We start from the raw sequence: 13049 nt of genomic DNA on the forward strand, positions 1-13049 counted from the left end.
AATTTCTCTGACCTTGATCCATACAAGTAATGCATCTAGGATCTAAGAATGCCTAGCTGAACATTTCTTTTGATCATAACAATGTGTTCACCAGTGGCTCACACCTATAATCCTAGCTACTCAGGAGGCAGAGATCAGGAGGATCACAGTTCAAAGTCAGCTCAGCCAAATAGTTCATGAGACCCTATCTCAAAAAAACCCATCACAAAAGTAGGGCTGGTGGAGTGGCTTAAGGTGTAGGCCCTGAGTTCAAACCCCAGTACCACAAAAAAAAAAAAAAAGCCCTACATTAATGGCAATAGTATTTTGCTTGTCCAGACTTGCTCTTATCTCCCATTCAATCTCCAAGGATGTCACAATAAACACTGGCACCTTCCTGAACGTCAAAGATTATTCCATCATCTGTGTTGATTTCTTTGCTCTGGTGGCATATTAAAAGCAAGGTGTGAGCAAGAAGGGTAAAGAGAAGAGGAAGGCAAGAGGGAGGGGGCCAGAAAACTTGGGAGGAACAACAAATACCTTAAGCTTTCCCGAAGCCTGCCTTTCTTTAACTTGGCTTGGACATTTACCACTTTGGTGGCCTTGAACAAGTCCTTTGGCCTCCCCATGCTTCCATTTCCTCTTCTGTAAAATGTGAGATAAGAGTTGGATTCAATGAGGTCACACATTCAAAGAGCTCTTCACACTGTGTTGGTGCACAATGAACTGTCAATACATGATCCTTGATATTGTCATATTTTATTCTTTTTATCTTTGTATTACCAGTGTTAGCAAAGTTTCTGGTTTGTTAACAAACATTTAGTCAGACAAGTAGCGAAAAAATCATTGGCTTATCTGCGTTGTACTTTCCTGTGACAATCAGCTTCTTGTTGAACACACAGGTCTAAATCCATCATTGCCTAGTTTGTGGCCTACAAAGCTGGCACACAGTATGACCTCAGATAGGCTTGGCTAAAAAATAGGACTCAGGAAGTGAGTTCCATTTCAGCGAAGGGAGGGAAGCCATGAAGTAATCTCTTTGGCACATTCAGCTTCAGTATTCAGCGTGGAAAGGATAATCCTCCAAATGAATTGTGCTGTGCCAATAAGCATGAAGAATAAAAAGTTTCAGAAAAAACAACTCTGGTATAAGAGGCGTGCCCTCCACCCCACCCCCCAAGACTTTGTGACAACACAAGAAGGGGTCTCGTGCCTTGACCTTCCCGCAAATAGATGGGAGAAAGAAGGGCAATTAAGTATTGACCAGGTTACCAGAATGAAGTTAATTCCGGTGGCTCTTAAGAAGGCTGGCGCCAAGTCATCTGCCTTCAAACATTGTCTCAATTCATTCTCACAACATTGGAATTGCTGTGAGCACTAAATGAGATAGTAATACAGCCAAAGGGCGTCAGATCCTTGACACATGCTAAGCTAACATTGAGAGGATAGCCGCTGTAATTACTATTATCTCCCCTACTTTGGAGATAAAGAAACCATCATGGTGAAGTTAAGAAGTTTACTAAAAGCCAAATACCACAAGTAAGTGGTAGAGCTGGGATTAGAAGCCAGATAGGTTTACTCCTGAGCCCACAACCCACTACTTTCTCTGATACATCCAAATCTCTATCTGACCTTCCTTCTTCTGTATCCAAAGGCATCACAAACATATCTCAAACCAAACAGCTGATTTCTTCCCCTAAATGGCAACTCCATTCTTGTGTTACTCAGGCAAAAAGAAGAGCAAACGAACAATAACTAAGCACCATCTTTGACTGCCAATTTGTTGGCAAATTCAATGGGATCTTCCTCATCACCTTTATCACCATGACCCAGTGACTCTCAGTCTCCCTGATCTCTCACGGCATAAGCCTATGAACTTCTTTTAAAACATGTCAGCTCATGCCACACCTCGCTTAGAACCTTCTGATGGCTTCACAGTTCACTCAGAGTCAAAATCAAAGTCCTCCCATGGTCTATACCACCTGCATTCTTTAAGCCCCATACCTGTCTCTGATTCCATTTCCTCTTACCTTCTCACTCACTGCTCCAACCTCTCTGAATATCTTACTCAAATGCTCTAAACACCACACCTCAGGGTCTTCACACCTGCTGCTGTCACTGCAAAAAATGTTCTAGCCCCAAATTTTCACAAGACTTGTCCCTCACTTCCTTCAGGTTTCAGCTCAACTGTCACCTTGTCAACAAAACTGCCCCATCCACCCCATATAAGCTATCATTTCCTCCAGGACCCATTACTTTCTATCACTCCACTTTGTTTTTCAAGGTCAGATGGCCTTTCCATCTGACATGTGTATTTTAAATTACATCTGTTCCCCCTCACTAGCATGTTAGCCTATGGAAGTAGGAATTTTGTGATATTGCAAGCAATTATTGAGTAATAAATGAATACTTCTGCCTCCTACGTGTTACAGGCTAATGACCACCAATCCTATCCTAAAATTCTAGCTCTACATCAAGAAGTTCAGAGAATGAGATGGTACAGTGGCTCATGCTTGTAATTCCAGCTACTTGGAAGGGGGAGATAAGAGGATCACAGCTTGAGGTCAGCCTGTGCAAAAAGCTCAGAAGACCCCATCTCAACACAACAAGTATGGCACGGTGGTGCATGCCTGTGTTGGGGGGTAGGTAGGAAGATCATGGTCAGGTGCCAGCCCCAGGCAAAAAATGTGAGCCAATATCTGAAAAGTTACTAAAGCAATAAAGGCTGAAGGAGTGGCTCAGGTGGTAGCCTGGCTAGCAAGTGCCTGGGCTGAGTTCAAACCCCAAGTACCACCCAAAAAACCAGAGAATGAGCAATAATTAAGAATGTGTCTTTCTCCATAATGATTCCCAGAGACTCCAGTTTTAATAGTTCAAAACTACCAGAAAATAGCATTTGAAAACAAAAGTCATTCCAGCTGCTTTGTAACCCTTCCAACTAATTCTCTACAACTTTATAAAACCTCTTGATGATCCTCTTAGTTAACCCCATGCTACTTACTCAGCCACGACACAGGCCCTCCAGTTTCTGTTGAAGCTGAGGATGGCAGCCATCTCCTCATCACTCAAGGTGAAGTCAAAGACCTAGGAAGGCAAGAGTTTCAAAGCATTCTTGATAAGGTGACTCGGATCTAAGACCTCCTGGGAGTGAGCTCATATTCACAGCACATGAGGGCCACAGCAGTTTTTCCATTATTTCCATGGATACAAATTATATTTGAATTAGGTTCTACACACAAAGACTGCACTATTTCGGTTCAGTGTTCAAAAAGGCAGGAGACTGGGCTTGTAGACACGAAACCTCAGGGTGAGCAAAGTCAGTGTTGCCTAAGGACACTGGTTCTTCCAGAAGGACACTTCTCAAGTCCAGTCCATAGCTTCTAGGCTGCTAGAAGGTGGGCAGGTTGGCCAAAACAGTCTGCATTTGTGTGTAGCCTATAACTTAACTATTAAAGGGTAAGCAAAGGCCTTCTTGATGATATAAACCATTACTGTGCTCCTGTCCCTCCTCCAGTCCATCCCTGGCACATGGGTCATTCGTCTCAGCACTACTGAGGCCAGCTCCCTGGCCTAAGAGTTGACAAGGTAATAAGAAAGATGGACACACAAACAAAGCAGGGATGGGATGAAAAGCCCAGTGTGAGGGCCACCCCATCCCCTGCCCCACTGAGGAATACTAGATGACCAGCCAATGTCTTACCTGAAAGTTCTCAACTATGTGTGCCGGGGTTACAGACTTGGGGATCACTACCACAGTTCTCTGGACATGAAACCGGATCAGAATCTGCACAGGAAGAAAGGACAGCATGTTTTCACTTATCTACAAGGAACCCTCCTTCTACTGAAAGGAAAAATACAGTAGCTCTGTGGCTTTAGCTACAAAGCTAATCTTGACTGAGCATTTAATAGTTGGAGACATTCTCTAGTACTCCTCTTTTCTATCTTAATCCTAGTAGCAATCCTTTGACTCCCCTGTTTAGGAATGAAGAGGGTGGTTTGGGCATCCCAAGGCTGGGACATGGTACAGTGGCATCTGAATCCAAAGCCATGCTCTTGTGGATCAGCTTGAGGGCTTGGCAGGAAACCAATGGACAGAGGCCACCTTTGATTCAGTAATACCTGGTGTGTTTCTGGACCCCAATAGACTTACAGGCAAGCACAGATGGACTTTGTTTGCCATTTCCTTCCCCTCAAAGGGATTCAGTGAAGACAGTAATAATAAAATGCAAGACTACAAGAATGGTATGCTGGATTTAAAAAAAACTATATTGTACCTGGGCTGAGGTTTTATTGTGCTTTGCAGCAATCTCCTTAATCCTGGGATCCTCCAGTAGTGAAGGGTCCTTTGGTTTGGCCCTAGAAGCAGAAAGATGGATGGTATGAATAATCACTATTGCTTCTATATGCAGATATCGTTACTCCAATGATGGTCTCAAAGGTGAACATCACAGTTTTACCTAAGAGATAAGTTTGAGACCTGAAAATTTTGTGTCTTTCCCATATACCCATTCATGGGCTCTGAAGCCTCATCAAATTGCAAAGGTTGGTCCTGCACTGGGTGTCAGACCTGGAGTATTCCCATAGAGTCAAGCATGCTGCATTTTTTAAAAACACCTTTTTCCACTGTAATTCCATTGGGATGTGTAAAACAAATTACCTTAGACACATTTTTCTATCTGGTAATACCTACTTAACCAATTGTAAAATAATATTTCTAAGAGTATCAAGAAAACTCATCCCTCAGAAACCTCACCAAGGTCTCTCTGGGGAGCCTAGAGGGCAGTAGGCTGTGACAGTGATGCCCTTAGAGTGGCAGTACTGGATCAGTTTGTCCTGGGTGAGGTATGGGTGACATTCAACCTGCAAGAGTGAAGAAGCTGTATCACTGGGGAAGTTGGCCTGTTTTTGAGCAGGTCATAGGAGTTCTACACTCATAAACACACACACACACACACACACACACACACACACACACACAAAACCCACAAAGGAAAGGCCAAACAATGCCCATTAATAGACTTGCTATACCAGACACAGAGATCTGTCTCCCACCTCCTCAAAAGCATTCTTGTCACTTACCTGTGAGATGAGACTCAATATACAGCTTTAAACTTGCTTCCAAATGTTTAAGAAGTCATAGGGCAAGACCCTTTTACTCAACAGAATTTACCTGATTGGTCACTGGTTTATATTTGAGTCCAGGCTTGTTCAAGAGCCTCTCAATCTGGAAGTGGTTAAAGTTGGAAACACCAAGAGCTTTCACCAATCCCTCATCCACCAGCTCCTCCATGACCTGTCATTGAAAGGAATACCTTTTGTGCAGTCCAGAAAGGACTACAGGAACCCCAGCTTGGCTTAGTCTTCTCTAAGATAGGAGAAATGGATAAGAAATCTACTATGCAGGTTAAGCGAAAGCATTAAAAAGAAATTTCAATCCAGGAAGTAGATGCCCATCAAGGATTGGTTTCTGCCACATTGCTTCTCCTCAGCCCAAATGCAGCTAGGAATAAAAGGGGAATATTTTCCACACTTGTTGCTCTTGCCTCACCCAAACATGTGAGTCTGGTTAGCCCGGAAAAGAGCTGAAGCCTGTGAAGAGGCATCACTTGTCTGGAATCTGGATCATTCTCTTCCACACAAACCTCAGTTTGGTTTGCAGTGGGGGAAGTTCATACAGTTAGACTGTTCACTGGCAGAGGCACCCAGCCACAGGTGGAATGGGGATGAAATGTGGCCCACTGTACACTTGTCCATCCCTAGGAATGGTATCTTTTTTTATAATTTTTAGCCTATAATGGGCATTCTCCAAACTAGCCCAAAGATACCATACCTGTGAGCAGCAGCCTCAAGTTCAAGAAGCTTCTATACTTTATTTAGTGCATGTTCTGTTCCTGCCCAGGAGTTGTCAGAATATATAAAAGTATATATAATACCTTTCCTGCTTCTGAGAGTCCTACAATTGAATTAAATTGATAGCGTTCTCCTCTGTGGACCAATTAATTGGCTGCCATGCTGAAGAAATGGCACAGCACTGAGAATCAGGGAGGGGAAAGAGGGAAGGAATTAATGTGGATCCCAGGTGAGGCTTTACAAATGGGGTTAGACTAACCTTTGAAAAATAACATGGAGAAAGAGGGAGAAATATGAGAAGGTTGGAGGTGAAGGCAAGATGCAAGGGCTTAGAGAGCGTTACAAACAGAAAGAATTCTCAACCTCAGCTGCAACTTGGAACCCATTGAAAGTTTTAAAACAGTTTGATGTTCAGGTTCCACTCTTAGAGGGCTTCCTGATTTCCTCTCTGATCTAGAATAGGAATTGTGATTTTTAAAAACCCCTCTGGTGATTTTTATTACAAAGTTGAGAACCACTAGAGTTGATAAGGAAAGACTTCAAACTAATTAATGACTTCAGAACTGATGAGACCAGAGGTCCCTGGAACTCCTGAGTGGGCAATGAGATAATATAAAGGTTCTTCTGTGTCCTGCTACAAGTTTAGTTTGGATGTATGATCCATCTTGACTTCTTTACATGTTTCCCCTCCATTCTTCTCTGGGGTGGTTCATGAGATTTTTATTGAATTGTTTGAGGGTCCACAGTTTCATTTATAAAACTTTAAAAATGTAAATAGGGTCAGATGGACCCCAAATCCATGAGTTCATGAGGAAGGAGTTAGAAGAACTGGACAAAAATAGAGATGAAATTAGACACTGGGCACATTAGCTTTTTCATAGCATAGTGGAGACTCAATTGTGATTAAAGGAAAGTTCTCTCTTCCAGCATACCCAAAAGAAGCTGGAACCTACCTCCCAGGCATCCAAGTATGTTAATTTACTGGTGAGCAAATTGCCTGCATCGTCTTTGGGGAATAAGTCCTTCCCAGGCTGTAAATGCAGAACAAAAAGTATATTAGAATCTTTACCTGGATATCTGATCCTATTAAACAAGGAGGATATTGATTTATGATAAATGCTCAAACCAGCATACCATTCTTTCAAGCTCTGGAGAATACACTTCAAGAAAATAAGTTTCAGTAAAATCTCTATGTCAGTCTGTCACAATATGTAAATCCCTATATTTCAGGAAGTACTGGAATGATTTTAAAAATCCATTGTCATTATACTCTAGAGGATACAGTTATCACCATGGACATTAACCTTGCATAGCTAAACCCCCACCCCGTAAACTTGGGAGTAAACTTTAGTTTCAAGGTCACTAAACAAGATAAGGTTGCAAAGGTTTCTAGAGAAGATATTACCCAGGTTCCATCCTGGCAACCTCTAGATGGCTGAAGTCAAGGATGGCATGCTATCATCACCTAGCTGGTAATGAGAGGAGAAGCCTAGAAATTCATGTCTCTCTGACCTTGGAATAGCCAAATACTGGGCAAAACAAAAAACTGTTTCTGCAGGGAGTACCAGCATCTTCAAGCATCACCATTCTTGGGCTTTCTCCAAGATGTCACTCTCTGGGTATGCTTTGGTTCACAGGGTGGTAGGGCCCTGAAATATGTTTTGCAGGAGTATCTCAAGAGATACTGTGGGGTAGGATCTCCTGGGCATAGAATTGAGAGGAAGGCAATATGGCAGTTGCAGCTTATTTGGGTTGCCACAAATCATAACTTCTCTCAGACATAGCTGTAAGAAAAGCTAAGCATTGACCATCCAAGCACCCACACATGGTCTCAGCCTCCCTTCCAGGCCAGTGCCTTTCTGCTCTGCATAAGAACTCCTATTTCTGTTACCACCACACCCCAGCCCTGGCACAGCTACTCATTTCTGGCATCTGTCTGCTCAGAAGCTAGAGACTGGGGCAGAAAGGAGCTCGAACCTTAAGTCCCTGTGGCCAGTGAATGAGATAGATATCCAGATAGTGCAGCTTCAGATCCTTGAGGGTCTTCTGACAAGCTTCCTTCAGTAGGTTTCTGTCAAAGAAGGTAGGCCACAACTGCAAAGTGCAAGAAAGAGGCATGAGGACTGGGGAAAGAAAAGGCTGCACCACAGTCACTCTCCTGCCTTGTGATTTGTGCCTGATCTAACCTGAGAACAGGTTGTTTAAAAGAAAGTTGGTTAATTCGTGCCACCCAGTGTGCAAGGTCAGCAGGGTTCAATAAGTCAATGAGAGCTTCTGAGTATTGAGAGGAATTGGTATTCATCATGTTACTTAGATCATGTATCATGTTTGGCTACTTACTAAATAGTTCTGTACCTGTGTTCTCCCTTTCCTTGGCTGTCTGTGCGCTGAGGGTAGGAATTATATCTAGCTTTTAAATTTCACACATTTTTGTGTGGAGGGGTGGGGAGTGCGTGTGTGGTTCTGGAGGTTGAACTAAGGCCTAGTGCATGCTAGGCAAGTGCTGTACCTAATGAGCTATTTCCCGATCCATATTTCAAGCATCTTATGCCACGAGAGCAAGTGGTTTTCTTACTGCTCCCCCATATCTCCAAACTTATCAGGCCAAATGATGAGTTACAAGTAGTTTACTCAGACATGGCCATAGTGCACAGTAGGTCTATTTGTTCCACCAGATGTATCTTCTGTGACTCTGAAACTAGTGGTTTTTAGCAAGTTGTGTATAATACAAATACAACAATTCTTAACCCCATCACACTAAACACCTACTTCCTTCTTTTTTTAATAACATTTTATAACTTACCTTTTACTGAAATGTCTAACTTACCTTTTACGTGACTACCATTGGACAGATGGAACCCACTGACAGGAAACAGAAGGCCAAGGGCACCAGAAGGCTCTATGGAGCCATCTCCACTATGTGAAATCCAACTAAAAGGAGGTGTGGGGACTGGGTGCGGGTGGTATTGTTACCCGGAAAAAAAATGGTCCTGAAAATTACCTCGGTTCAAGATGCAAAGATTTAGTAAAAGTAACAGTAAAGTTTATTAGGAGAAGCATACACTTCCAATAAACTAAAAGCGGACTGTCTCTAGAGTGAGAACAACAGGGTCAGGGAGGGAGAGAGAGAGAGACATTTCCTGTTCCCCAAATGTAGGAACAGGAAATAGGAGCAAAAATTCAAAATGGTGGTCTCCAACTCATAGTTTTATACTGGAGAGCTGGGAGAAATACACATGGTCAAAGATAATGGGTCTGAGTGGCTGAGATGACTGACAAAATAGGGAGAGGTCACCCTCCCAAAGCATGCCCATTCATACCCACAACCCACCCAATCACAGAGAAAATAGGTGTGCTATAGAACTTCCCTTTTGTTACTCTCTACCCATCCAAGTATCCTGGTAGCTTGTTAACATCTCAAAGAGGAAAGCAGAAACAGGTAGCTCCTCTTTGTCTCCCTGTTCCTATAACTTACCATCTAAAAGATAGGAGGGCACTAGCTGCTCTGGCTTTCCTTCCTCCAATGTCAGAGTCTGGCCTTTTAAACATTTATTAAAATAATATAATTTCCCTGTCTCCTCTTATGGCCAAACTGCTACCTATCAGTAGCAGCATCTTCCACATACTGGTTTGGGGTGTGCATCTGGAGATGCGGTAAGGCAGAGATGAAGGAGCTGAACTTTTCTGAACTTACAGAAAAGACTCATAGACTTCTTGGTGCTGACCACATCCAAATACTTTCACCTGTCTTGAAGTCAAATCTCCCACCAAATGGGCCATATGTACCTTGCTAACAATGAAGAGGTCCTCCCGCTTCACCACTTTCTCTTGGATCTTCTCTTGGATTGCTTCTCCCACTTCATTCTCATTGTTATAGACGTAGGCACAGTCAATGTGGCGGTATCCTGCATCAATGGCCACCTTCACAGCTTCTTTGACTTTGCTTGGGCTAGACTGAAAGGAAACACCATCAGATGCTCTTATCTTAGGACCCCTTCCAACAGGCTAGACAGGCTCAGTTTCTATAAACCAAGGTCCTGTTTTCCAGAGGATGCCTGGGAGGAAAACATTCTTTGGAAAACTTTTCAAAAGAAAAGAAAAAAGTGTATTAATTTTGTGATTACTACCCCATGTCCTATCCTAGCTAAAAGTCAATTCCCTTCTAATGCAGGTTAATCCTGAAGTGTTAGTTTAGATAGATGGAATTGCTAAGGGCCAGCCTGAAAACTAGACTCTCAAGGGACCCAGAAAAATTTTTGGACTCCAGGTAGCGATAAAGATCTGTTAAAAGGTCATTGCATGACAAATCAGACCTCTACCACAAAGCAGGTATGTGAGCCTGGGCAAATTTTATCTCTCTGATCCTTGATCACAAGATAAGAATAATAATAGCCCACCTCATGAGATCCTTCTGTTGATTACTTATAACAGTGAATGTAAAGTTTTTGGCATACACAGTAAGGCTCAGTAGAATAATCCATTATATAATTATTGTTTCTGCAAAGAAGAAATACAAAACCTTTTTTAAAATGGGATAAAGGAAAACAAAAGTAGTGAAAGAAAGAGCATTAGAAATATGACATTCTGATCTAACTTAGCCAAGCAAAAAAATGGGGGTTGGGGGACGTTGGGCATTGGTGGCTCATGCCTGTAATCCTAACTTCTCAAGAGGCAAAGATCAGGAGGATCATGGTTCAAAGCCAGTTCTGGGGAAATTCTGAGACCCTATCTCAAAAAAAATCTATCACAAAAAAGTGAAGTGATATAAGTGTAAGAGCACCTGTCTAGCAAGTATGAGGCCCTGAGTTCAAATCCCAGTACTGCCAAAAAAAATGAGCGGGAAGTCCCATAAAACATCTCTCACTATATCTTTTTCCACTGTCAAGTATCAGCATTGAAAAGCACATAAAACAAAGATATAATGTTACAACTGCCACTGGAACAAGAAATTGCTGCTGGCAATTCAAAAGCACCCTAGAGTTCCTCTCTCAAATCCTACAGCTCCCTTCACCACCACAGATCAGCACATAATCCTGCAATGGGGTATTTATCCCAATGTCTTCAAAATCTTTATATCTATGTCAAACTTTTGAAAATTATTACCTGACAAAGTTACCAAGGATGAGTAGGGTCCCTGGATTATCTGGAAGCTAATATTTGTCTCCTACATAAAAGGTTACAGTTCTGTTTTGGGACAAATCGTCCTGCTCAAACAAGAGAGGCTAAGACTGAATCAATCTGGCATTGACCTGCTCACCCAGACTGAGAAAGAATGTATTCTGAGATCCGCCCAGCGCTGAAACAAAGAGGGATAAAGAAGACAAGAGAGATGGAGGAGGAATACCCAACAAGATGAGCCATGAAGGACAGGAAAAGAAGGGATCCAGAGATGGCTCCTGCAAAAACTGAGAGTGATGCTGTCATTGAGGGAAATGGCAAAAAAATAAAATAAAATAAAAATAAGTAAAAGTCAGAGTGATGGAACAATGTCAAACTTATCCCAAAAATGTTCATAAATCCATATTAGAGGTCACTGGGGTGTGCCTCAGGGCATTTTGCCAGCTGATATTAATACAGCCAGGGTGGAATGAGCTCCCGACCCCAGCCCAAGATCAGTGTGGTCCCAGTGCTGCTCAGACTTCAAGGTGAACATCAAGCGCAGACATAGATTCAGCAGCCTGGCTGGGGTCTGAGATTCTGCATTTGCAGCCAGCTGACAGCCACACTGATGCTGCTGGTCAGAGTACCCCCGGCATGAGCAGCAGGCGTGCCAGGGCTTTCATAGTTCTCCATCTTCTCAATCACTTAGTCTTCAATAAACCCAGTACTCAGATATGTAAAACAGTGAGCCCCTCTAAGTGTCCCAGAGCCAGGGAGGTTTTTGAGGAAAAGCCTGGCATGAAAATAATTCCCCTGAAAACAATTTTGATTTGATGACCACCAGATTGAAACTTGATTCTTGCTAGGGAAGCTCTTGTCACTGCTGGGAAAGCCAGTCTTGGAGCTTTGGATCCTGAAGCACCTCTGAGAAAGAAAGTAACTTGGATCCTAGCTCTAGGGCTGAAATCTCACCTTTCCATCCCCCGCCCCACTGAATTCCGAGAGGAGAAAATGACCCTCCAGGAAGCAGGTGTCCCAAGATTTGCATTTTTACCTGCCAGGTGCCCAGACCCACAATGGGCATCTTGACTTCGGTGCTGAGCTCCACAAAGGTCGCCATGATTGGTGCAGAAATGGTTCTAAGCAAGCAGGCAGATGTCTCATGTCCTGGTTAAGAAGACGGCAAGGTTTTATGTCCTGGTTAAGAAGGTGGCTCTGGCCATAGAGGGAGGAGCTGGAGTCCAGGGCAGGCACTAGAACAGGAAGTCCCTTCCAGTCTTTTATCAGATTGGTTCCTGTGAATGAATATTAAACATAATAACCTAGTAGAAAGTCTCTGTAGTACAAAATACATGAATTACTGTGTGAGTGATACTTAAAGGTTTGTCAACTTGAGTAACATACTGCGGGAGTCTCCAAAGGTTAGTAAGTTTATTTGGGGATGGACCGTACAGTGAGGATGCACACTATAGTGAATCATGTGGGCATTCAGAGAAGCTGAGGCAAGGGCAAGTTTTCAAAGGCAAAGTGAAGAGGTTTACATAAGTTATTTTCACACAATAATCCTAGCTGCAAGGATCTGTAAAGGGTGCGGGGGCTTCAATCTAAGATTAAACAGAGAGTTGTTGGGCAGATGTCCTTGCAGAAGTATTTTTGTGTAAGGTTGTGGTGGCCTTTGTGCAAGGCCATGCTTCGGTTAGTGCATGCTAATTTGTACTTGACTCATTTCCCTAAGATTGTAAGAAAAAACAAAATTCCCTTCAAAGAACAGAAATTACCTGTTAACCACCTCGATGGGATCTTCTTAACACTAATATTCTTCATTTATTTATGTATTTAGGATTTGGGGCTTTTACCAATTATGTTTATAATGAACTCTTAACTTTTTTCCTATTAAAAAAATCTTTGTGATTATAAAATGCTATATACTAGCTGCACATGGTGCAGTAATCCCAGCCATCAGAAAGTTAATGCAAATTAATCTCCAGTTCAAGGCTAGCCTGGGCTACACAGCAAGAGCCTGCCTCTAAAAGGCCCCCACCAAATATTATATAATTACCATGAGCCAGGTGAAAAACATAAAAGATCATAAATATGATAATATAAATTGCTTTTAGTCC

The 13049-nt window shown here is 42.6% G+C and overlaps 1 protein-coding gene across 1 annotated transcript; it reads right to left on the minus strand.

Moving 5' to 3' along the window:
- Positions 1-612: 612 nt before the first annotated feature.
- Positions 613-12122, minus strand: LOC109691828 (aldose reductase-related protein 2). Its single transcript, XM_020172043.2, has 10 exons — positions 11984-12122; positions 9616-9783; positions 7807-7923; positions 6783-6860; positions 5150-5272; positions 4733-4839; positions 4254-4335; positions 3680-3763; positions 2981-3063; positions 613-1076 (listed from the first exon to the last, which is right to left on the minus strand). The coding sequence occupies exons 1-10, from the start codon at positions 12047-12049 to the stop codon at positions 1034-1036; spliced, it is 951 nt and encodes a 316-aa protein (XP_020027632.2). The 5' UTR covers positions 12050-12122; the 3' UTR covers positions 613-1033.
- Between the last annotated feature and the right edge of the window lie 927 nt (positions 12123-13049).

This window comes from Castor canadensis, chromosome 2 (genome assembly GCF_047511655.1).
Source record: "Castor canadensis chromosome 2, mCasCan1.hap1v2, whole genome shotgun sequence".
Taxonomy (NCBI): Eukaryota; Metazoa; Chordata; class Mammalia; order Rodentia; family Castoridae; genus Castor; species Castor canadensis.